This window comes from Falco cherrug, chromosome 8 (assembly GCF_023634085.1).
Source record: "Falco cherrug isolate bFalChe1 chromosome 8, bFalChe1.pri, whole genome shotgun sequence".
NCBI classification, from domain to species: domain Eukaryota; kingdom Metazoa; phylum Chordata; class Aves; order Falconiformes; family Falconidae; genus Falco; species Falco cherrug.
This window is the reverse complement of record NC_073704.1, coordinates 26065133-26091073: the sequence shown is the minus strand read 5'-3', so window position 1 is coordinate 26091073 and position 25941 is coordinate 26065133. Positions and strand designations below refer to the sequence as shown.

The window sequence follows — 25941 nt, the reverse complement described above, 5'->3', positions numbered from 1 at the left end:
ATTTTCACAGTTCAATGAATTAATTAAATGCTTTATACACAGGTAAACTGGAAAAAGAACTCTGAGGAAGTCAAGCAGTTTCAGTAGTGCACTTGCACCTAGATTTTGCCACCATACATTACTAATCTGCTGCTGTCAGTAATTTGCTTTAGCTTGCCCTAGTCCAGCCAAGATGGTTACTTTGCCTTACCTGAGTCTAATGCTGCTTTGGGTTTCTCCATCTCCATAGATTCCAGGTTTTCTGGCAATTCCTGAATTTCATCATCTCCAAAACCAGTGTCTGGGCTGCTTGTGGGCTTATCTTCGTCATGGCTCAGAGACAGAGAAGCTTCCCTTTTGCTAATCTCCAAGACAGCTGCTAGCAGCTCATCTTCGCTCATCCCATCAAAACCAGCATTACCCAGCTCAGGTTTATCACCCTCCATTTTACTTCTTTTTGAACCCTAGAATGGAGTTATGATAAGTGCTTAAATAAACAGGTATATAAAACCACCACAGAAATGTAAAGCTGATGTATTTTATTTATTAACTCCAGGGAGTGGGAGCTTGGCTCTGTCAACATTAAACAGATAATTATGAGACTCAATGGAGAGACAACCTTTGTAGCTACATTCACTCCAAGGAACAACATTTAAATATAAATTACAACCCAGTTTTTACAGGCCCTGTGGATTAACATACACAAGGTAACTCTTCCCTTCTTCCTTTCCTTCAACACATGGGTTCCACATTTAGGTTCTGATGAACCCTCAAGCCTCTGGCAAGTCAGTGCTGAGGCACAACTAGCAAAATCGCAAGTTTGTTAACAAAGGCTGAAGCAGCAACATGAGAGTAATTGCACACATGGACGGAAGAATAGAAACTGAAATGAGGCTGGTATGAAGAGCAATTAAAATTAGGTTTGGTGCTGTAGACTTGCCATATGAAAGATAGGGGGATGGTGGTGAGCAGGACTCTGCAAACCTAGTAAGAAAATAGTTAACCAAAGAAAGGGAGGAATTTTCTTCCTACAAACAACAGAATGACTTTAAAGTGCTTTTTCTTTCTTCCAATTTAGCCTTAATCTGAATTTTTCCCTCTCTAGCTATTTCCCTAAAACTGACACTCATCAACTCCTACACCATACTGATTTGCAACTAATATAGTAATTTCAATCATTTTGATATTAGCTGTTAATCAGGAGCTTAACCTCCATGTACACATATTTACACAATTACATTACTTACCATATGCTTAGATTTATTTTTTCTATTTTATGTTAAAAATGGGGGGAAACAGTTTCTATCAGAATGCACTTATCCAGGTCTCATTCCCAACTGCATTTGGCTGGATCTCAGAACTTGGTTAAAATGAACAAAAATACATTTGCACTGCTGCTTTTTACTTAAATACAGCAAGCCTTTGATGAGCAAGACTAATTTTACATAGTAAACATTTTGTATTAAAACTGGCTTATCAAACAAGATTAGCAAATGAATTAGCCAATTAAATTGCTTGTTCAAGACATCATGCCCTCCAAGATTTAGAACTGACAAATTTAAACCTCTCTCCTCAATCACGTTCATGCTGAATAAGGGAAGCAGGGTACCTGTTTTATAAGCTTTCTGATTTCTCTCTCTACACCTGTAGGCTACTAACATCAAAACTGGTTTAGCTCTTCAGCAAACCCTAGTTCCAGGCACTTTGCCAACAACTACCATTAATTCAGTGGCTGGACTGTAAAGACTTGGCAGCACCTCTGTGTTATTTGAATATAACTTTTCTACAAGAAATTATTTGCGTAGATTTTAAGTAGCTTAGGCTTTAAGACAGGCTGCTTTAGGTAAGTATTTTTTAAAAGTACTTCAAATATCACTTCATCTGCAGAGGCAGAAATCACAGGAATTGCAGTCCTGCCCACTTTAGATGGATAACTGCTATTTGCCCCTACAACCCAGTGTTATATAGCCCCGCTGTGCCGGCAGTGCCTAACAGGGGATATACCGGCTGTGTGGGGTGACTGCTGAATTCCTAATGCCGCTATGAGAAGCACACCAAGGGAAACGGTGCAGCGGCAGTAATGCCACTTCCAAGGACCAGGGCCAGGTCCTCCCAGGACAACACTGAGAAAGACAGATGATCTGAGTGATAACAGATAGCTGGTGAAGCCTGTGGTTGAGGAGTGCCCAATGTGCATGGCCACAAAGAATAAAGTCACTTATGTGGAATCATCACCGCTACCGTCTCATTCCCACAACAGGCCAGAAAGCCTGTAATTAATTTGCTATTCAAATTAATAGACTTTATTCCCACAACAATATTTATGCGATAGAGACTACCTACACTTCCTCGCAAACAAAACTTGAGGAAGAATCATGTAGGACACTTTGGAAAACTTCTATACATAAGAGGGATTTCAAAGGCAAGCTAGTTTCCTTCTCCTACCTGCAGCCAGCTATAGACGTGCCATGCAGGACAGCAGTTGCCTATCTTGTTCCCGAGACCTTCAGCAAAGAGTTATCTGCTTTCTCCCAAGGCACCACATTCTATCCCTACGAGCATCAGAAAAATTTCCCTAATATTGAATCTAAAAATTACTGTCTGCTATTTAGTCTATTACTTCTTGTTCTATCCACCAAGGGCACAGAAAACAGCTCAAGTGTTCCTATTCATTTTTTTCCCCTTCCTTGAAGACACAAACCCTGCTTAGGTTTCTACTTAAACTATTAAGACCCAAGTTCATTTGCCTGCTCTTTCCCCCAAAATCTTCCTTTCTAGATCTCCGACCATTCATGTTCCTCTCCTCTGGTGCCACTCCAGTTAATCTACAACTCTTTTCAGTCCCAAAGCTGAACACATAAGTCCATCTAAAGCTCAATGCTGAAGAAAAAAGGAGGGTTACATCACACAACCTGCAGGCTATGCCTCTGTCTATACACTTCTGTTTTCAACCAGCCTGACCTTGTGACCGTTACCTTTCACACCCTTTCTGAAGGCCCACTACTTTCCCAGCTGTTTCCGTCCCACATTTACAGTTGATTAGTCCTGCTAAGATTAGCACCTTTAGCCTGTTCCTACTGAACCACCCTCCTATTTTTATGCAGTCTCTCAGATTTGTCAAGATCATTCTAAATTGTAGTTCTGAGATTCATCATAACGGCAGCCCTTCCCAGCTCCGGGTCTTCTGAAAATTTAATACTCATTATTTATTTTATTATTTCTTAAATAGTGAGTGGATGAGGATCCTCGCATCAGATTAGAAACTGTAGATATCTTCCTCTTGTTACCTACTGCTATTCAGCCAGCTTTACACTTGTCCTTTAATGCCATAATCAAGACCCCAAGTCCTGCTTGATTAAAATAACCCCATGAACACCGTCAAAACCTTTAAAGAAGTAGAGATGCAGGACACTTGTCCTAAGCACTAGACCTGCACTACTCTTAATAGAAGAAAGTGGACTGCAAGATAATCCTCTAAGCTTCTTGTTTTCCCTTGGGGGTCATCACTCCTTCCCACACAACTCACCTACCTGCTACACTGCCGTGACAGAGGCAAAAAAAATAATCTTGGTAACTTTAACACTAGTCACAATGAATAGCTCAAAGGCAATTAGAAATTAACTGTGCCTTTACATCAATTAACTTGATCTCTACACAATTCTACGTGTCCTCCAAGGACTGATAGCTTCAGTTTCTGAAAGTTTTAAAAAGCCACACTTGAAAGGGGACACAGATTGAATATGCAAGAAGTTGTCTCAATTGAATATTTTGCTTAGCCCAACTTGTACTGGATCTAATTTAATCAAGGGATTTACTGCATAATTTTATTACTGACAGCCCATTACATTTCAGCCTGGGAACGTTATTAGTGAAAGTTACCCAAAGGACTGACAAAACTGCTAAGCAGCTGGTATACATAACCTGAAAACTCAAGTGCAGTTGCAACACAATTACCTCTGTTCCCAGTGGGAACCCAAGACAACTGTACAGAGAGGTCAATTAGCAAAGCACTCCCCTCCAGCATTGTAGTGCTAACTAGGAGAAAAACCCCCACCTTTCAATCTTACATCAGTTTTACTCACAATCTGTGCTAAGAAAAGCACAACAGGCCAGACAAGTACATATAGGAACTAATACATAAAAGTTGTGTTTTTTTCCCTTACCTTTTCTGGCTCTTCTTGCAGTTGTTGCTGATCTCTACTCTGTATGTTACACAACCTTTGGCTATGGCCAACAGAGCGTTTCAACGGCTCGTCATCACTGTCAGAATCTACATAGAGGGCTGCAGAGCTTTTTGACTTGAAAGTGTATTTTCTGTAAATTAAAAAAACATGGCTATAAAACTTTATAGCATTATACAAATCTGTTTCGAAGCAACCATTAACAAAACATTACACCTAACTTTCACACTGCAGGGCAGTGCAATTTGGGGAACAAAATGCAACAACTGACAATGACAATTTATTAACATAGCAGGCAGGGTTTTCAGAAAAAGTGTATTTACTAGGTTAACTGACCTACCTACTTCAAGCATGCAATAGCAACTTACAGTGTTAAAAGTTACTAAGTGTATGGCTCTTGCTTCTAAGGCCAAGGATTCTGCACTTTATTACCTAGCAATCCTAGACACTACGCATTTGAGTCGAGTCCACAGTAACATGTAGAACTCGACACAAACCATTTGACTTCCAAATTTTACTAAGCTGGACACATGACTTCTTACATCATTACTAGAACATATAAAGTGCAAATCTGCACTGGTTTTCAGTTTTCCTGTTTGCTCTCTCATTAAGATAAATTCTTGCTTCTTTAGAACAGAAGACAAGGGAGTCTGGGGAAGTTGCAGTTTCTGCTTGATTACAAAAACTGGTGTTTTAAGTATTCCACAACGCAAAACTATCCAGTGCAATATCGGTTTTCACTATATCAAAAACTAGCCTTTCAAAACAGCCTATAAAAACAATGCCCTCTCATCTTCGCAAATAAACTTAAGGCACTAACCACCTGTTCCCACAACACACATGGGGGCTCCATAGAGCCTGAACAGAGCTAGACTGCAGAATTAGAAACCATTTTGCTTCTTATATATGTGACTTGCAACTACAAATGCAAGCTAGTTTAAGATATCTGGCACTGACAAATCATCTGTACCAACTAAATCCAGTTCTCATTCTGATGCTCAGCCTTCTGTCTGAAAAAAAAAAAAAAAAAAATCTTTGCTTGCTTACAAGTTCCCAAAGGCTCTCAAAATAAATGCTAAGGTCATCATGTCAACTAGGCAAATTGTACCACTGATACTAATTTCAGCTAGCACGTAACACAACAAAACTCAGATATGAAAATAGTTGAAATAATTTACTACAATATAAAAAATAGGAAGAAAAGAAAACAAATAGCAAAAGTGGAATGATTAAAGAAAAAAATTTGAAAATTTTAAAATGCATTAAAAATTATCCCATGAAACTCCAGGCCATGGGCATTTCAGAGCTATAACTCACCTACAAGGCGTGGAAGTGCTTATAGCACAGGAATTCACCATTTGGGAGGCTTTCAATGGACGGGAACTATTAAAAAAGCAAAGTATTTATTGCAGCAGTTACAGTCCTTAAAAAAATGTTTACTTGTCTGCTATGCATGCAAATCCACCACCAAAGAAACAAGTAGAGTATCAGCATGTACCTGCTAACTGCTTAGATTTAGAGTAATAAATCCATCACACTATAAATATACAACAGTTGTTCAAAACCATATATAATACTTTTAACTTGATTCACTTAGTGATGCACCCTTAGGGACAAGCTCACAAATTAAAGGCTTTGGGCTCCCATCTCAAGACAGCCCATTCCTTTATTTTTTTATTCCCACCAGCACTTAAGTTCCTGCTCCCAAACCGCAGTCTCCTGCTACTATCTGGATCAGCTGGTTTTCTGGAATGTCCCATGTCTGTTTCTCCTCCCTTACCTACGTTCTTCAAAACAACTTCCTGCTCCATTTAATCCTTTCATGGGCTCCTCCATCACTATGTATCTATCCACCAGATGGCTGCTAATGCAGAAATCTTTTTCTAATCTTCCTCTCAAACCAGGGCTGCTTCTCTCCAGCCCAGTTACCCTTCCAATCTCTGGTCAATCAGAATGGTTTCAATGACTAAAGAAGCCATTGAAAAGCTATTTCAAACATATTTTCAAGTATTTGTGCTCTGGTTAGCTTAAGCTGTTTGTTGTGTTTAAGATTTCTATTGTTAAAGCAAACTCTTGGAAAACATCCATGTAAATCTCAAATGCCACCAAACATTCAGCACAAAACATATGCCACATGACTGAACACATACACCAGATGTGTCCTAACTCACAACGGCTACCATGGTTAGGTAGGGACCACAAGAGGCCTGAGGGTTTCTTTTCTTTATTCTGCCACAGACTTCCTATGTAACAAGTGGCACATTTAATCTCTGTGTCTCAGGACAAGCAGCTGTACAGAAATAACTGTCACAGGGAAAAGGATATAGTATTTTTGCATGTGTAGTGCTCAGATACTACAGTGGCACAGGAAAGACAGTAAAAAATGAATGATAGCACAGGAGGTATGAGAGGAAATTAGCAAAAAAAGGTAGGATTTACATGTCCTAAGCAGAATTAACTGTGCTGTGAAAAGTAATCTAGATTATTTTGGATCGAGGCATAAATTTTAGGACAAAACAAACTCTTAACAAGGACAGAAAGTTGTTTTCGAAGACAGAGAAGAATATTATCTGACCAAATATTACATAGATAATGCCCCACCAACTCTTTCTACTGTTTCTATCATGCTTCCTTTCCACACATGTTCTCATGATGGCATCATTACAAAGTAGCAGTGCACATATGAAGCTGCATAATTTTAATGTTTCCTTGCCCAGGTGTCTTCTGGAAAAGATCTGACAACTGCCTACCTTGTGGCATATGTGCTTAACATGGCGTGAATCAACCACAAGTTGTTTACTTACACTGCAGAATGGATGCTCCATCCCAGCATCAGCGGCGGCCTAGTGTTTTCTGTGCAGTGTGAAAGCAGGGTTAAATATCTTGGAATAACCACCTGCTGCCCGACTTTATGATTGAGAGACAATGCTACATTGAAGCTGTATCGTTTCAGATGAAGAATCAGGACCCTGGGAGAGATGACAGAAGGACAAATGTTAATCTCAAGACAGAAGTCAGAGAAAACCTATTCCGAATCCAAGTAGCCCTGCTTACAAAATGCATTCACCTAACTCTAAAACAGATTATTACTTCAGGGTGGTAGGGAAACACTATCCATCTCTTACCTGGCAAGAGACAGCTAATTACTCTCCTGTCCATCATTCAAATTTGTTCCAGGTGCAGAGTGCAAATTCTGCCGACTCAAGAGCATTCCTGCTTTGATCCACATCATCTTGCTCTTCAGTCAAGCATAAGCAAGCAGCTCTTAGCAAATTTGTTGTTTTTATTATGCAGTGAGACGCAGGAAACAATCAAAATACCATTACAGGCCAGAATGCTAGTATATTAGTCCCAGATATTCATGACACTGATGGAGGGATCACACAGATGTCCATAACGGAGGAGCAATTGTGCCCAATGCAAGATGTGTATTTGGTTTATCTGTCACGACACTTTTTCTTTGAAAGAGCTTTTGATCACAACAGTATAAAAAGCCTGAAAAGGCCTCCTTATACTGAGTCTTCTCCCTTACGCTGCATTTTGTGCTCCCTATTTTGATCATGCAGCTGTATCATCACTTATATTGTAATAATATTCAAAAACTTTGACAAGAATTTTGCAGAGCTAGCACAAATACACTATCCAAGCAAAATGCAAACTAACTATCAAGTTACTGGGTTCAGTATAAGTACACCTGGGACAAGGACATAGACCAGGTAAAGTCATCCAACAGACTTTTAGCTTTACGTCCCATGAGAAAATGGGAAGCACTTCCTCTCTAAATAATGAACTAAACCCAACCACGAGGTCAGAAACTATCAAGCATGCCATTAACCCTCAAAGTGTCTGCCGTCTTCCTCAAAGTGCCATGCTTACTGAGAGAGAAAACAGGGTGAAACAGAGAAATCTACATGGGAAGAATTAACTGATCAGAGTAAAACCCTCTATACAACTTCTGGCACTAATGCCTCCAGCGCAGTCCCGCCCATCACGTCAGCTGAGCACAAAATATTAACTTCCAGAATATATTTACTGTTTCTGTTTCCTTCAGATCGCAGGAACCCCATGAAAAGGGGAAAACTCAGCCCTCCTTGTGTACCAACAGGGAAGAAGAAAAAAGTGTTGCAGAGGGTGCCAAAGAGAAGCTTCTTTAGAGGGAAACTCAAGAACAGCAAGAAGACTACTGTCTGCATGTGCATCTTTCTCACATGCTGACCACCTCTATCGGGTTTGCGTGGCAAGGTTTTGGTAGTGGTGGAGCTACAGGGCTGGCTTCTGTGAGAAGCTGCCAGAAGCTTCCCCTGTGTCCAGTGGAGCCAATGCCAGCCAGCTCCAAGACTGACCTGTTGCTGGCCAAGGCTGATCCAATCAGCAACAGTGGTAGCACCTCTGTGATAACACAGTTAAGAAGGTGAATAAAGCACCTGCGCAACAAATTGCAGCAGAAGAGAGGAGAGAGAATACACAAGAACAACAACTCTGCAAACACTAACATCAGTGAAGAAGGTGGGGGAGGAGGTGCTCCAGGTGGTGGAGCAGATTCCCCTGCAGCCTGTGGTGAAGACGACAGCGAGGCAGGTTGTGCCCCTGCAGCCCATGGAGGTTAATCGAGGAGCAGATCCCCACCTGCAGCCTGGGGAGGGCCCCATGCCAGAGCAGATGGATGCCCAAAGAAGGCTGTGACCCCGTGGGAAGCTCAGGGTGGAGCAGGTTTGCTGGCAGGACTTGTGACCCTGTGGAGGACTCATACTGAAGCAGCCTGCTCCTGAGGGACTGCACTGCATGGAAGGGACCCATGCTGAAGCAGTTCATGAAGAACTGTAGCCTGCAGGAAGGATTCATGTTGGAGAAGTTCATGGAGGATTGCCTCCTGTGCGAGGAACCTTACTGGAGCAGGGGAAGAGTGGGAGAAGTCCACCCCCTGAGGAGGAAGAAGTGGAAGAGACAAGGTGTGATGAACTGACCACAACCCCTATTCCCCATTCCCCTGCACTGCTGATGGGGAGGAGGTAGAGTTGTGCCCAGGAAGAAGGGAGGAGTGGAGGGAAGATGTTTTTAAGATTTGGCTTTTCTTATTATCCTACTCTGATTTGAACTTGAACTAATTTCCTGAAGTCAAGTCTGTTTTGCCCTTGACAGTAATTGGTGAGTGATCTCCCTGTCCCCATCTTGACCAACAGGCTTTTCATTGTATTTTCTCTCCCCTGCCCAGTTGAGGAGGGGAGCGATAGAGCGACTCTGGTGGGCACCTGGTGTCCAGCCAGGGTCGAACCTCCACACCACCGTACATGCTGTCCTACCCATCCTCCCAGCTTTACTCTTCAAGTGACTTCTGCTTGCACTTTTGTAATGTGTGCTTTCAAGGGAAGAGACGAACACATGTCAGCGTTTACCTGGGAAGCTTGTTGAACTTGTGTGTGACAACAGCAGACTTTCCATTGCACTTCTCACAGGAATACTCGATCTCCTCTGCCTGTTTAAGACAACAGAAAAATGACTAGTGGAGGAAAAGACACATCAAACAGATCTCAACAGAACGCACATCGCTTTTGCTGTCACAGAAGCTCTTCAAAACAGCAGTTACACTTAAAATTAGAATCACCTTCAACATGACCTGACAAGAAGGCATCTAGTAAGAGAACAGGTAGCAGAACTTACAATTTGACAACATATCCACTAATACAGGTGGAATTTTTCCTGCAAGTCTATTGCAGACCAGTGAATTAGCTACAGTTGAGACATATTAGCTTCCAGAGAGAGGGAACTGTCTTACAAGGTTTATAGTTTTCTCTTCCACACACAGGGTTGGTTTGTTGTTTTTTTTCCTAATAATCATTGGTGGAGGATAATTTGCCATAAAGTTTTCTCTCCCTTGTTCAAAACCTCAGCTTTGTTCCTGAAAAGTTATCCTCATCTAAACTTGTCAAGGATGTGTTACACCAGAGTAGAGTTTTGAACAGACAGCAAAAGGGGAAGCATCACTGTGATTAAGTTACATGACTCATCCATCAAGCATTTCTACAGCCCATTTTTTTTAAAATGAGGTCAAGTGACACCACTATAATTTTAAGAATCTTTTAAAATCATAAGACGTCCACCAGCTTTTAGAAGAATAAGCACGTCAATTACTCTACCTGTTGAAAACACCATCTGTAAATGGAGAAAACACACAGGTCTGTCCCAAGATACAACAAAATACTACACTAATTCACAGGTGTAAGGCTCATCTTCAGCTTTCAGAAACCTCACCTTGAAGCTCTACTTGCAAGATGAGCACTCACATATAAAAATTATTTTTTAAATTACTGCATCTGCATGACCTTTTCCCTCCCTGCTAATTTAGGCCAATACATAAGCTGTTGAAGCATCCTAACCCAGAAGAGGAAGTAGCAATTCCTGAGCAACTGTCTCAATTTGACAGCCTCCCTTCTCTCCCGTGTATTTATTTATGCCTCAACTCTTCCACCACAAAATGGGGAAGTTTACCTATCTCACAGCAGTATTGTAAAGATCATTAATTTCTGCACAGCATTTTACAATAAAAACTTCTGTATACTGTTAAGGTATATACCTAAAAAAAGCGCAAAGTTTATTATTTCACATGCCGGCAACCCCTGTCATACAATCTACTAATCAGCCATACAATCAAAATTTCCGTAGGGTACATAACCTACACATAACTCTACAGTGAATAAAAAAACCCTCCAAAACTATGTACCCGAAAAAAGAGGTCAAGGGAATCCTGGATCGATCGGGAAGGAAGCAATTTCTTTCTTCGAGGAAGATCAATGGAGAGGTCATTAAACTGTTCTCGTTTAGTGACTGTTTCACCACACCTAAGAAGGAAACATGCTTACGTAAGTCTGATGAAAAAAATATTTGAAATTAATGACAACTTACATTTTTTAGGCTAAAGTAACTTCCCAGTAAATGTATGACTCTTGATCCGTCTATTTTTACTCATAAAAAAGAAACTGTTTGATGCTTATGACAAAGCTGAACTTTGGGGTTTCACTTTGATGCTTTAGAAGTTGAAAGAAACATTTGTGTAAGGGTGAGGACAAAAACCCACGGACTGCTTTGGATAGGCAAGTGATCAAGTATAAAGGAAATCAAAGTGACTGCCATGTGGCTGAACACACCTTCTTCATTCAGCATTCTTAGAAAAAAAGAAGTCAGCCCAGCCCAGAAGAAAGGAAAGCCTAGAAATACTTTCAAACAGTTTTTAGAAACAAAATAGTAGACTTAATCTTAAAAAAAAAAAAAATAATCTCAAATTTCTTGTGCTTTTGGGGTGGGGGGAAACCCTACAAGTCATTTGTCTTCAATAATTATTACCTGCACGGAATGTACATTTAATTATTTTAGGGAACCTGTGCAGTACACACAAAGTAATATTCCCAATTATCTGTGTTCAAGAAAACTCCGTGGAATTGCAAGCATCCCATAGGGGAATCTATGCACAGGTCATACACAATGAATGCCCACACATACCGGTTTACATCTTTTTTTGCAATAACCTAGAGAGACAGAAGAAAATGCCATTGCCTGGAAACCCTTAGAAACAACAAATTAAAAACATGGGTTCCAATTTTTTTGAAAGAAAACATTATTTGGCTGAACGCCCCTTTTCTCTCTATTCTCGTACAACTGGTACACAAAAAGCAAAGCACAGAGGCTTTCCACTGGATACATAATGAAGAACTAGATGGTATGACACTGTTTAAAGAAGGCCTGTAGCAGCAGGTAGTGTGGTGTAAGGTTTACAGCATTTCTAGACCACAGAATATTTTCTAAATATCTAGCTTTGGAAAAAACACAGCTCTAAGTTCTAGTTATAACCTGCAGAAGTTTTGTAACATGGAAACACTTCCCAGTCTTTTAAGGTAAGTATGAGAAAAAGCTCTCAAGCATACTTACATTTTGCAAATGATAGAATGCTGAACCTCAAACTCTAAGTTACTGACAACTGGACACGTATAAACTTTGGTGGCTGAGAGATCATCAGAAGCCCGTCCAGGTGAGTTATCCTCGTTAGGGACTGGCTCACTCTTCCAAGTTTTGTTTAACTTTTCCATGTCTTCCTTCAGCTGATCCAGACACTGGCTCAAGAACTCATGTGCATCCTAGAAAGGGGGTAAACTCAAAAGTGATATTGTACAACTTCATTCAGTATCTTTCAAACACACACAGACTGGGGAAATTATGTTTTAGTTCACTGCAATACTGAGGCAGTTCTGCTCTAACAAACAGCAGGTAATCATCATTCAAATGCAGTCCAAATACTGAACAAATTACACATAACTATTTCTAGACAATATGGTACTTACATTCTGCATGTACCCAGAAAATCTCTCTGCAGTAGCTGAAATGGCACTTTTCACCTTCTTGAGCAGCTCTTTCTTAACCTCAGGGCTGCAGACATCCTTTTTAGCAAGCAGATGGGCAAAGCGTCTGTAATGAAACACTGATTGACTATCCAGGACTTTAGAGAAACAAAACAAAACTCCTGATACCTCATTTTAAGAGTCTCTAAAAGCTTTTCTCCTGTGATAAGTGGTTTAGGGGTTCTATATAAAAATATCTCATATATAATTAACCTTTTCCATTTCAAGTACTTCGAAATCTCATTTAAGGCCATCATTGGAACAGGACCCAAATGAACCAAAAAATTCCACAATCTTTGAAGGTAAAAAGAAGAGCCTTATAAAATTCTATAAACTTATTTCTGCTATATCTTTTATGAGAAAAAAAATTAACAAAAACCACAATGCTTTTTGAAACCATTTGTATTGATAGGAGACATGAAATCACAAGGCACCAAAATAAGCAATACAAAATCATTAAACTCAACTTGTGTGGCCAGACTGGTTTCTATGTTGGGTTTGTTGGGGGTTTTTTTTTGGTTTTTTTGGGGTTTTTTTGTGTTTTTTTTTTTCTTACTTTTTAGACTTTCAGTCAGTTTCAAGCCTTACTTCTTTTGGCAGTAAAACATTAGAACAGAGTAGAAAAAAGCTGTAACAAGAAGAGTCATGAGGAGTTCCCTGGTTCAAGCTACATGTAGTGTTACTGGCAACTTAACTGTTGAAAATTACTTTACCTGTGCCTATCCGTTACTGTGATTTAGTGATCTTTTACAACTGCTTGACAATTTCACAGGAAATACATGCCTAATATATTCCAAGCACAACAGTTTTGGTCATAGTATATGCCTGGCAGGCGATGGGAAGATGTCATGTTCCAAGACACACAGACACACAAAAAAAAACCCACAGAAAAGACCTATGCAATTCCCCTCCCACCCCAAATCAACAAGCTAACACTTTACTGAGACTCAAGAAGTTTCTGCTATTCTGCTGAGCCACAGTAACAGTGTGTGCCCTCCTAACCCTCTACAACTGCTCAGTGAAGCATGTCAGGAAACACTCCTTTTTCACCACAAAGCAGTCCATAGGCAATGGCTTTTCAACCAGAAAAACATTCACCATGTTAGATCAAACCAATAGAAGCCAAAGTAGATGCTACTGAGTATCAACTCTGACTTCTACTAAGGCACAGGATCACACACAGCTCTCCATCAAAGGTACTAGGGCACAAGCTCTACCCACACAGTTTACCATTTAGGTGTACAGGATACAAGCTTCAGAGGTCTTTCTACAAAAATTAGGTAAAGGATGTTTCAAGAGGCACATGGAACAACCTCTGATCCCGAGTAGTGTAGGAAGACTTCAAGAAGACACAGCAAAAATAGAAATGACCCCAAAAAGATATAACACACTATGACACGGAAACTGAAATGGTTCTAATTATCCTGAACCTTGTTTAGTGAGTGAAAAGAAACAAGGGACACAGAAGCACATATAATAAAAATCCCAAATGGCACAGAGTGCAGTACATAGAACAAACAGCAGTTAGTCCTTCTGGGAGAGATACAATAGAATCTGAATGGCACAGGAATTCAAAATTTCAAAGAAAAAGTGTTTTACATACTAGAGAAATCTCTGGAGTTTCCTGACATGAGGTTTGACTGAACTGAGTTCAGCTGAATTTAGAAAAAGACTAACTATGCAGAACTTGAACACCCTCCACAGCTACTAGACAAAGGATATTTTCCAAAAAGGCACAGGCCCTTGCATATCAGGTGAAGTTAGTGACCAGCTTAAACCCTAGCTGGTAATGTTTTAAAAAGAAGTAATTCTGCATTATTTCTCTTGCAGTTTCTTGCATTTTCTTCTGAACCATTTCAATCTGCTAGAAGTACTAGAAATACAGCAGAAGATATAAAACACTGCCTGTAACTCGGCATTGCAATTTTTAAGAGCCTACTTCCAATTTCTAAAGTAAAACTCCAGAGTGCTCTAAGATTTATTATCTACACATGCAAATCACCCTCTGCAAAGCTGCTTCAGTACTACAAAACTAGTTTCTCAGTAATGAAAGAGAAAATATCCTTCCCAGAAAGTGAATTTTACCTGATAAGTGCATTGATTGGAATTTTTTTCCATGGGATACCCTGCTTGAGCAAATCATTAGCAAAAGACTGAATTGAAAACAAGGACTGTAGAATGGCATTCATATAGCAGGTGTTTCCCAAGTTTGAAAATCTGAAAAGAAGAAGATTGAACATGGTGTGTATGTCAATGTGTAAACATGCCAGTGTTAAACATAGACACATAACACAGACATTGTCCCCAGCTGTTCCCCGCAGTTTCTTATTGGAACTGTCCTTCTGCCCTTCAGACTAATCTGAAAACTCACAGGAGGCAGCATTTCTCAGGACAGCACCCATGAGTTTCTACAATCAAAATTTTAAAAAATGTATGTATATACACAAGATAGAGAAATGAATCATGGAAGTGTATGAAAGGAGCATGAGTTACCTGACATTATTATATATCTCAAATTCTCAGGAAGTTAATTTAAGAATATGTATTTTCCAAAACAGGAAAAGTGTTCCCTGTCTCAGTGTTCATTAATTTCAGATTTTTTTTTCTCCTTAAATAATTATAACAAGAATGTGCATGTTCTGATGATCAAAGTGTGTGTGCTAGATAAAGAAAATTAAATTTACCCTTGTAATTGTTGTTGAGGATGGGTGGAAAGGGGAACTCGGGGCTTGTTCCACCCTGTGTAATCTTGATTAGATCTCATTTTTTTAACAGAAAGAGGAGCAGGCTGAGAAAGAAATCCCAGGGTTCTTTTGGCTGAAGGGGTCTGGCTGGATACACTAGACCTAAAACCACAAAAGGATAACAAGGGTAAGATATCTAATGCTCTTCCTTAAATAAATGTAGTCCATGACACTGCAATGTGTAACTATAGAAGACAAGGGCTGGTAAAGTCACACAAGGTAACTGGCATGTATTATAATACCAAAGAGGTGTGAGAGAGAGAGCTTCTTTGCAGAGCACTTAAATATTTTGGTTAAATTCTCTTACATCCACAGGTGTGCATGCAGTGTAACCAAGCCTTTTGTCTTTAAGATACTTAATTCCCCACACTGTATGACAATAGGAAGAAAAACTGTGTAGCATGAGATCACCACTCCTAAGATATGCTTAAAATTCACATCTGGGCCAGACTCTTTGTTTTCAGCCTTTTGGTTTTATAACCTAATCACTATGGACCTCAGTTCCTCACGTGTAAAGCATGGACAATGCTTCTTTTCTTCCTTTATCTTGTATCTCATCTATCTAGGGCAGAGACCGGCAGTTTGATTGCACAGCACTAACACAGAAGAATCCCAACCTCAGCAAGATTCAGTATTACTATAGTTTCAGGCCATTTATCTACTTGGGAAAAACAAAGTAAGGATTCAGTCTAAAATTCTGGAGTTTATCTAGAATTTGAACCATCTAGAGTTTATATATCATCTGGATCAGTCATTCACAATGACTATACTTGAGTGATTTTAGAAAGTCTATCTATTGCAAGCAGTAACTGGAGCTTGTAGCCACGCTGAATACCTAGATTGTACTCCGGGGGGTGGGGGGGGAAATATATATCTATATGTATACACACACACACATTTTATCCCTAAAAGCTATACACCACATGATAAACACACATGAAACTGAAGAACCTAATTCCTGGGAAAGAATTGTCTTTTACAGTTGTCCTACCTGTCCAGGGTGGAACTACCAGTGGAGTACTCTTTTGATGAGGACCGACTACCATAAAAGGATGATGACTGCAGTGGTAAAATACCTTGAAAAACAGAAAGAGAGGCAGGTCATTTTGTTCCAGGTAACTCAGCTATTTATATAGTATACAACTGGGTTAAAAGTATTTAGTCAAAAGGTTTAAAAATCCTCAAATAGTGTTTTCCAGAATTGGTTGGGAAAGTACTAACACACATACTTGGAGGTACTAATGCAAATATCTGTAAATAAAGACATGCTGGGAATTTTAATTGAATTGAATACCATAATTTCCCTCAAATTCAAACTGCAATAGAAAATATTAAAAAATTATTGAATGGTCTTAAACTATCTGAAAGACAATAAATACCTACCTCTTGTTCAAATATACAAGATATATGTAACAGAAAACTCACAAATGATTTCCAATACAGTGCTCTCAAAGTTCAAGGTAAATATGCAAAAACGAAAACATTTTCTTCCCACTCCAAATTCCCCAGTCAACTACTATATGCTTAGGACAAAATATGACTGTTGCATTGTTCTGATATCATTGTGTCAAATCCTGAGACTCTAATGCCTCAGATGGTGCCACATAAAAAAATCCCATACTCCCAAGAGTAAAAACCCCCACCTATTACAGTGAATCACAGTATAATTTAGTTCGGATAATGAATAAACATTTGCTTCTATCCCAGCCTGAAGTGGTTTGAGCCATGCAATGTTCAGAAATGCAGATGTATGAAGGAAGTTCACAATACTGTTACCTGAACTTGCAGGTATACACTCACAGATTCTAACTGTGACTCTAAAGAGCAAACCAGATTTTCATTCAGAGATAAACATTCACCCTACTGGCTCCTCCAGTAACATGTTTGTGCCATCAGAGCTGCACTAAAAAAAGACTGCAATCAGCAACATTCCCCATAACAAGATCTTGAATACATTCTCCTTTATGGTGAAAGAGGTTCAGTATTTATTAGTAAAACTGAAGAACAGTGCTGCTTACTAGCTTATGTACATATTTTCAATATTTCAGTATTGTCTGTAAAACCTGTCACACAACAGTATCCAATAGAACTTTGCTAAAAACAGAACAAAAATCCTGGCCCCAGATAGTTCCCCCTCTAAGTTCTGGGGAAGAGATACAGACACAAAAGCAAACAGTACACATTTTCAGCACAAAACCCAGCCTACAATTCATGTGGGCATTAACAGCAAAGAACAGTTTTAAAAATAAACAAGAAAGCAAGTAAAAAGGAAATCCTTAGGTGTTTATAGGCATCCCCTCCCAAGGGGAAGAGCAACTTGTAGCGAAGTTTGAAGCTGCTTGTTGAATTTTCAAACAAGCTGGCACAAGGCTGGCATCAGCACACAAGTATAAAGGTCAGGGTCACATTAGAGCAGGATAGGCTTTGAAAACAAAGGCAAGTTGTTTGCATCTCATATATGGCTCTGTAGGAAGCAAGGAAGTTAGTGGTACAGGGAAAGCAGAAGAGGAAAATCACCTCTGCAGCAACTTCCTAAACTAAAATCAAACGGGTAAAATTGTACTGGTCAAACACAGGTACTATTTGGCTTCACTTTTATTTTTTTACCTGATGACCTATTTTCCTCTCCTTGCTTCAGATTCAACTGTTTCTCTCTGCTACTGTTCAAGTACTTCCATGCTGGATCACTCAAGGCTTTATTATTCCTACAGATAAACAAGAGTGGAAGTCAGTGCAGTTATAGAAGATAAGAGGATATTCCTGCTTGATATTTACAACTTTTTTGAAGCATTTCCCTCCTACCACCTTTAATACTTGACTGCGGAACAGTTAAAGTTTATTTGCAGGTAAGTTTAACCAATTCATTTAAATGAGCCTTCTTACTTATGCTTAAATGTGATTTCAAACACATGGAGCTCATTCTCCAAATGGCAATTTTCTTTTATGAATTTTGTTTCGAAAAGGGTCAAAGCAAGTTCAATAAAGAAGGTACCTATAGCTACACACATAGAATATGTGGCAATCTTGACTAAACTGACAAAAGGAAGAAGACAAAATTTACATGTGTCAGTTCCTGCAAATCAACTGCTAGAGCAGGTTGTATTTCTCTCACTAATCCTGAATGCAAACCCCATTTCAAGCGCTCAGTGCGTTCACAAGTTGACTATTGGTTAGCCTGTACCATGTTGCTGAGACAGGAAGCACCCAAGCATTCTTTTCAGAAAAAATTACCTTTACAAATGAACAAAGAATTTCAAATCAGAAAGTAGAAACAATGGTTACTTACGTTGAAGAATCATTCTCTTTGGGATAATCTTCACTCATTTCTGAACCAGGAGGTTGTGGTCTTTTCCTCTTTTCACTGATGACAGAAAATTTTTGAAGTGGTCACTCTTTCAGAATGGCTAGTAAATGATCCTCTTCCAACTGAACTCCTCAATGCTTTCTGTGCATTTTGCACCTATCTTCCACAATCTTCACTTTTATAATATAGCATATAGAGAAGAATTTGGTTTGCCCAACTCTTAAGTTGTTCATAAAGCTCTAGTGCTAGTACCAGCCAGAGGCTAGAAAAGCACATATTAACATCCTGTTAAAAGTAACAGCAAAACCAGAGGAAGAAACATATTCCTTTCTTACTTTTAGGTGCACCGAGTTCCACCTGCAGCTCTATAAAGAGCAAAATTTTAACAATATCATAAATAAGAGGATAACACTCCTACCGATTCTCCAACAAGCCTGTTCTGTGAGGGGTCGATGATGCAGGAGATGCTGAAATGTTCACCCTGTTGCTAGGTGTTCCAGTTCCAGCAGAATTCTTAACAGATGCTCTCGCTGGGGTACCCAGCACCTTGCGAAATGGATTTTCCTCCTTACTTTCCACGGTCACTCTTTTGGGAGGAGTCTGCAAAATTCAAGTGGAGGGGGGCAGGGAAACATCCAAACCAGTGAAAAACATGACCATCTTTAGTGTAACCTAGCATTTACACTACCGCTTTACTTACTACGGTGTAGCATCCAAAAGCAGAAAAATGCTACTTGTAATACATTGAAAGAGTTTAACAATAATTAGACATAGGTAAAATTTTTACTGTATCGATGCAAGTCAAACATGAAACTTTACTGCAGTAACCAATTTTCCTTCTTATTTTCCAATGCTAAGTCAGTTGAAGTTCAGTCTTTAAAATCTCCTTTACAAGCTTTGCCATTAAAAACCCAAGGCATGATTCTTAACTATCCCCAGATCAATACTGGGTGGTATTAAAAAAACCCAAACCAAACCGGGTATTAAAACCCACACAATTACAACAGCGTCCTGACAGCCTTAGGCCAAGCAAGCACCACACGTAATGCAATGGAAAGAGCTAATAGTTGGTTAACTAAGGAATGTTGGCTAATTTTAGACTAAAAACTGAACATGTCTAACCTGACTACTATATACAAAACCTTATACTTTTTACTGTGAGACTGCCTTTAAGCAACATGTATAATTTGTTTTGGGACAACATCAAAAATGTTCTCCTATATTCACAGAGATAAAGTAAATTAAAGCCAGTAGACACACCATGAAATCTATGTTATGCAGGAAGAACAAAAATATTTTGAAGGAAAACCACTTTTGGGGAAGAGTCTGCAAAATTTACACAAAAATCTGAGAATGCCACAAACTTCATTCTGATACAAAATTGGGTCAGCAGCTTTTCAATATATACATTTGGCTGAAGTCTGCTAATCTCATTAAGATCTGTGCTGACTATAACATGTTCAGTTGCCATGTAAGGTGTTCAGTATAAACAAAGAGATATTCAGAACTCAGTGAGAAGCAAGTCTTAATCATGTACTTTCCCCACTGTTTCTGCTTCTTCTTCACTTGCCTGATAGCTCAGCGTGAAGAACATATTCTGTCTTCCACAGCCAGATGCTGATTTTTCTTATTCATACAGAATATATGGCTCCTCATGAGCAAGACACATCACTGCCAACAAGTGTTGCATACATCTATTCCAGGCCCTCTAGATTACAAAGGCATTACAAAGGCTTTGGATGCAAATTAAGTATTTACAGTACTATTACAACATACAATAAGAGAATGAGAGGAGAAAGTGAATGAAATAAAATTAAAGGAGAGGAAAATTTGAACAATTAAACAAACCTGGTTCTCTGTATAAGAGAATTGCCTGTTAGCTTCCTTCTGTGTGGTCCTGCTGCCCAGCACACCTCCAAAGCTGCCAGATCCCTGAGAGGGTTTCCCAGCTGACGGGAAAAGCACACAACATTTGATTTGATTGTCATTTAACTGATTATCATTCTTTTTTGTAATATAATATTTAGCTGGACTGAGTTGATTTTGGAAGGGACACTAGATTTCCTGCCAACAGGCAGTGCAATATTCTGAGTGCACAAACATAAGCATATGTTTATGGATATCCCTTATATTGGTCATTTACTCGGTTGGCAAGAGTTCCTATCCTTAAAAAGGACAAAATAAAGAGGTAAAATAAAAAGAAAAGACTACGCATGTGTGATAAACAGACAAGTTTTTCAAATACCAGCACACTTACAATATAAACAGTTTCTACATGTTTAATCTCTATTTTTATCATCTCTATTGTTCAGCATGACAAAGGTAGATTAATAGAAGGGTATATAACAAAAATTGGGGTTCTGGGCCAGAAAGAAGCATTTACACAAATGCAAAGAAAGTCAGTAACACAAGGAAGACAAAATGGCTAAAGATGAAAAAAAGAAAATACAGCATCAACCCCTCTCCAAACTGTTACTAACATGATTTACAATCGCACTTACCAGTATGAACTCTGTCTTGATGAACTGCATCCAAATACATCCGCATTTCATTTGCGTCTTTCAATGGTACCTTATCAATTGTCAGGAAGCTGGTATCCTTTAGTGTTAGCATCAGACAGCACAGTTTTCTACCATTTGGTCGTAAGGTCACAGTTTTAATGTTATGGCTTAGCTGAAAACAAGAAAATTACTATAAACATAAATCCATTTTAAAAAAGGCCAAAATACTTGGAAATTCAAACAAAACACTTCAAACACAGAGGGTAAGAGGCACTCACACCAAAATACTACTTCTTGCTCCACTCTGACCAAACATTAAACCTCACAGAATTAATGCAATCTGTGATCTTGGAAGCAGACAGAACTGAAAGGACAGTATCACTATAGCTCAACAGGCTCTATATTCCTGGATAAGCTTTCTAAAACTTGCTTTGCTACCAAGTGTGACATTTTTGAACATAAAGGAAGAGCTTCATACAGTCCCATTTAACTGTCTGAAACTTCCACATCAAGTCTGAAACAATTTAAGAAGGGGACAGTTTAAATGTTAAGTACAACCTGCTACTCACTTTATAATTTGCTCTCAGGGAAGACAGGTTTGACATTGCTTAAAAAACTTGCTGACAGAGTAAGCCAATAAGAAGCGTGCTTAGTCTAAATGCAACATTATAACAAGTGCATCAAAACTTTCAATATTACGGTCAAGCACAAGAATAATTTTACTAAAAATTTGTGCTCCCTAACAATGCCGCTGCTACTTTATTACACCATTACTTAACTGTTATTTCATGCTAAGTCACCTATGAGAACTGGCTGTTCAGCAAAGGCTCTACTATCCACACAGGTTGAGGGTAACTCTTAAAGCAGAGGAAGCAAAAGAATCTCTTGCACCTGCAGACTGCATGGAAGTTTGACAATAGATACCTAGGCATACTTTCATTTTCAATTCCCTTGTCCTTTTTTGCTGAATTTTTCACTTTATTGCCACTTCTTCAGCCTTGCCTAAGATCAGGCACCAGATACACAATAACCTCCGTGCCAGTACACTGCTATATATGCTGTATATATACATATGTACACAGAGTGCTTCATACAAGATCGGAAACTGTAACCATGGTCACCAGACACTACAAGACAGAGTAAAATACTGCCCATCAGACTGGAGTCTTTCTCCTAAGTTGGCCTGACCTGCATACTGCCACACTACCAATCTAAGTATAACAATAATTAATAGACACGAACACTAATTACACTCTAACACCAAAGTTTCACTATACATTGCTCTAGAAGATATAAAAGACTAAGATAGTAAAAGGCACTCCATGTCCATCAGTGAGATTTCTTCTTTTCCATGCAGATATTTAGCTTCTTGGAAAGCCAACCTAGACACAACAGCAGTTTATAAGAGAGGCTGAAAAAACACCTTAATTGGAAACTAAGGGTTTATTTTGCTGGCAAAATTACACTTCTGAAATACTTTGTGCTCAATCCTTGTGTTCTGGGATTGGTTGCTTTTTTTGTTTAATATAATCTAAAAAATCTTCAAAGACCTAAGAATTTAAAAGGGGACTCCAGATTTTTCATCCTCTCTTAAAACACTGAGCCCAGTGCAAAGATATTACAGTTACTTCACCATCTTGGTGCAAAACAACCTATTTCAACCCAAACCACTACCATAAGAAAGCTCCATCCATACTCTCCATGCACCTGTTATGACCCAGTCAGAGTCACAGAGTCCTGCAAAGTGGGAGTAAATGAAATATTTCTTAATATATATCTAGCATCTAGGACAACTTAGTCAAGGCTCTGAAACATCAGTAAAACATATCATCCAATATAAGAAGTTTGGTGATGCACCAGTCACCACAGAAAGAAGTATAACCCTGGATCCATCCAAGTGTTCTATTATAGGGAAGTAAAAAAAAAATAATGGAGAAATCACCCACAGTTCTCCCAGAGCAACTTGTCAAGAAACAGGGAATGCTACTTCTAAAGCAAAATTATCAGGAACTTGTCATGCCTGAAGTTGCACACAAGAGCACTGTGACAGACTGGGGTCAGCTCACACAAACTGCACTCAAGCCCAATCCTGCAGCAGAAGGGCCAGGCAGCTCTCCCTGCCTGCTGCTCACTCCCACCAATGCTCTTGTGCTGGTGTCTCTGTTGCTTCACAATGAACAGGACCAGAAAGCAGATCCTGCTGAGAGATAACCACCATCCAAACAAAAATAACTGATCTAAAGATGCGGCATTTCCTCCATTGCTGCAGTCCTAGCTGCATGGTGCCCTATCACCCTCTCCACCAGATCTCGCATTCTGTCTTTTCCCTGAATTAATGCACATGAAAACCCTCCAACTGAGCTCACAGAGAGCTAGTGAGTGGCAGAGCCAGCAGATGTGAAAGGCTAGGAGCAAAACCTGCCCCTTTAGGCCATGGTTAGCTGTTCTATAGGCTCATCATCCCCATGCAACCACCTTTTGAGTCACTGTCATACCACATTAACACTTGTCCAGGCAGAAAAGAGCACTTGAGAGCAAGCACCCAGGGAAGAGACTACTCTTCTTATGAAGCAGCATGGTCCAATGCTGGATTAAATCAAACAGCATCATGCATGAGAAGCAAATGATTCTTTTCAAGTCTACAATAACAGAGGTAGGAACTATCCACAGCTCATGATTTTCCCATGCCTTGACTCCAAGGCAACACAGGCCGCCAGATTCTTTGCTGTGACTTTTCAGCACACTAAGGTGGCAAAACCTCATCTTTCTAAAATAAAGTGAACGTTTTTTCATTGAGTCCATCCAGAGAAATAAATGGCTCAGAGAAAGGTCTCGTGACCACCACTGATGAAAAACAACTGTGGCACAAAAAGGCAGAAGCCAATGTTTAGATCAAGTTTATGCTGTTACAAAGATGCTAAACAGGATACAATTTTTTTTCCTTGCAAGTGCTCTTACATGCTCTACATACTTTTAAATCAGAAGTTTCTTACAGTAAAACACTCCTTGCACTCTTTCAGTTAAGGGCATTTTGCACAAAAAAAACTAGGAAGATAACTAGAATGAGCTATAGAATGAAAGAAAGGCTGAATATTGCAAGAGAATCTTTAACAGTGATCTGCATCAGCCTCCCAGTGAGGAGACCACGTTGCCTGGCATATTTAAAACCTAGAGCCTATGCAAAAGGCTATACAAGTTAACACCGTTCCTCTTCAGCTGGGAAAAATTGCTAGTACAATGTGTTCAGAATCTTCACCTCTAGATTCTGCAACTGTAACAGTGACAGAAAGGTTACATGTTCCAAAAATCTGAGCACCTGAGCCACCATCTGTATACCCTGGTAACTTTCCTCTGCTTTTTGGTTCTTCCCATTCAGTGGTATCTCTATGCCGACCAGGGCTGATCGTTTAATGATACATGTGAATAATTTATAGGAGAGTTATACAAAGGGATAAGTGTTCAGGAAACAAGGAACAAGAAACAGTGACAGAGGGAAGTTTGCATGACACTTAATAGCCTTGAAGAGCACACCTGTTCACAAAGAAGCACAAACCATGCACTGATCAAACAAAACCCTTAATATTTGGTGTACCTGAAATGTCTTTGGAATTCCTCCAACATTGTAGTGAACCACTAGACTCACTTTGTTGTCCTTCTCCACAATTTCAAAGCTCCCTTCTTTCCATTTTGTAATCCCAGTCTGCATGCTGCGCATCCGGACAGGTCCATGCACCTTTAGTAGAGCCATGCTTTCTCACAGAAAAGAGCTAACAAGAGTAAACGTACTCCACCTTAAACACCTGTTAAAAAGGAGAAATTTGTAACTAGGCAGGCCAAATAATCTCTACAGAAAGATGTAACTGTGGCTTAAAGCTCCTGTAGAATTTTGGTAGAACCATTTGGCTGCTGTTTTTAAATACAGCGAAAGTGAGCTAGACACCAGCTAAGGAAACGCAGATTAATAAAATCTCTCCCAGCTCGGGCAGCAACGTGCTGATTCCTCACTGTTGAAAAGCAAGCAGACCCAGTCCAGACATTGCTAAGCCTTAAAGAAACTTCAGCAGAATCAAGGGGGAAAAAAATCCAATCAAAAACCTGAGGAAAACCGGTAAGAGATGGACACCAAAGTTTTGGACGAAATCTAAGAGGGGAAACCTGCTCGCTTCTGACGGGACGCGAGCCACGGCCACTCGGAGGGGCCTGGCGAGGGTCCCCGTGGCGGCGGTGCTCCCCTGTGCTGCCGGCTGCCCCTCGGCACTCCGCCCGGCAAAGCCACCGGCCCAGCGCTAGGAGAAACCGCACCGCACCGCCGGGGGCTCCCGCTCGGTATGGCAGGATGTATTGTAAATAAAAATTAGAATAAATGAATGAAACAGCCCCCGCGCGCAGCCCGGGAGGCGCCGCCGAGCACGGTGCCCCCTCGCAGCCCGCGTCCAGCCGCCGCCGCTCCGCCCCTCCCGCCGCTCCATGGCCGCCCTGGGCCGGGCCGCTGCGAGGGGAGGCGCCGCGCAGCGGCGGGGGGGGGGCGGGGGCACCCGGCCGGGCGTTGCGGGTGGGGTAGGAAGCGCGGGGTGGTGGGGGAGAAGGGGGTGCGAGCCCCGGTACCTGCGTCCCGGCGCGTCCCCGGCGCCGCTGGGCAGGTTGAGGCCCGGGGGGAGGGGGAAGGGGGGCGGCGGCGGTGGCGGATGGCGGGAACCGGCCAGCAGCGCCAGACGCCGCGCAACGCACGCACGCACGCGCGCGCGCGCCCGTTTACGTCAGCGCGGCGGCGCCCTTCCCGGCGCACCCCGCGGCCGTTCGCGCGCATGAGCCCAAGCGACTCGCCAGCCCCCTCAGCCCCGCCAG

The 25941-nt window shown here is 40.4% G+C and overlaps 1 protein-coding gene across 2 annotated transcripts in view; it reads right to left on the bottom strand.

Moving 5' to 3' along the window:
* The window catches only part of USP37 (ubiquitin specific peptidase 37), a 38575-nt gene extending 12734 nt beyond the window's left edge, over nt 1-25841 (bottom strand). The window contains exons 1-18 of one of the 2 annotated variants that reach the window (XM_055718478.1): nt 25702-25841; nt 24689-24896; nt 21097-21268; nt 20444-20544; nt 19014-19195; nt 18578-18652; nt 17899-17996; nt 16283-16367; nt 15232-15393; nt 14633-14764; nt 12491-12614; nt 12081-12286; nt 10879-10996; nt 9554-9633; nt 6965-7129; nt 5478-5543; nt 4143-4293; nt 191-443 (exon numbers count right to left, since the gene is read on the bottom strand). In XM_055718478.1, the coding sequence (XP_055574453.1) occupies nt 191-443; nt 4143-4293; nt 5478-5543; nt 6965-7129; nt 9554-9633; nt 10879-10996; nt 12081-12286; nt 12491-12614; nt 14633-14764; nt 15232-15393; nt 16283-16367; nt 17899-17996; nt 18578-18652; nt 19014-19195; nt 20444-20544; nt 21097-21268; nt 24689-24844 (2326 nt within the window). In that variant the 5' untranslated portion in view covers nt 24845-24896; nt 25702-25841. The remainder of the gene's footprint in view (nt 1-190; nt 444-4142; nt 4294-5477; nt 5544-6964; nt 7130-9553; nt 9634-10878; nt 10997-12080; nt 12287-12490; nt 12615-14632; nt 14765-15231; nt 15394-16282; nt 16368-17898; nt 17997-18577; nt 18653-19013; nt 19196-20443; nt 20545-21096; nt 21269-24688; nt 24897-25701) is intronic. The other variant, XM_055718480.1, reaches the window with a different exon arrangement.
* Nucleotides 25842-25941: the final 100 nt, after the last annotated feature.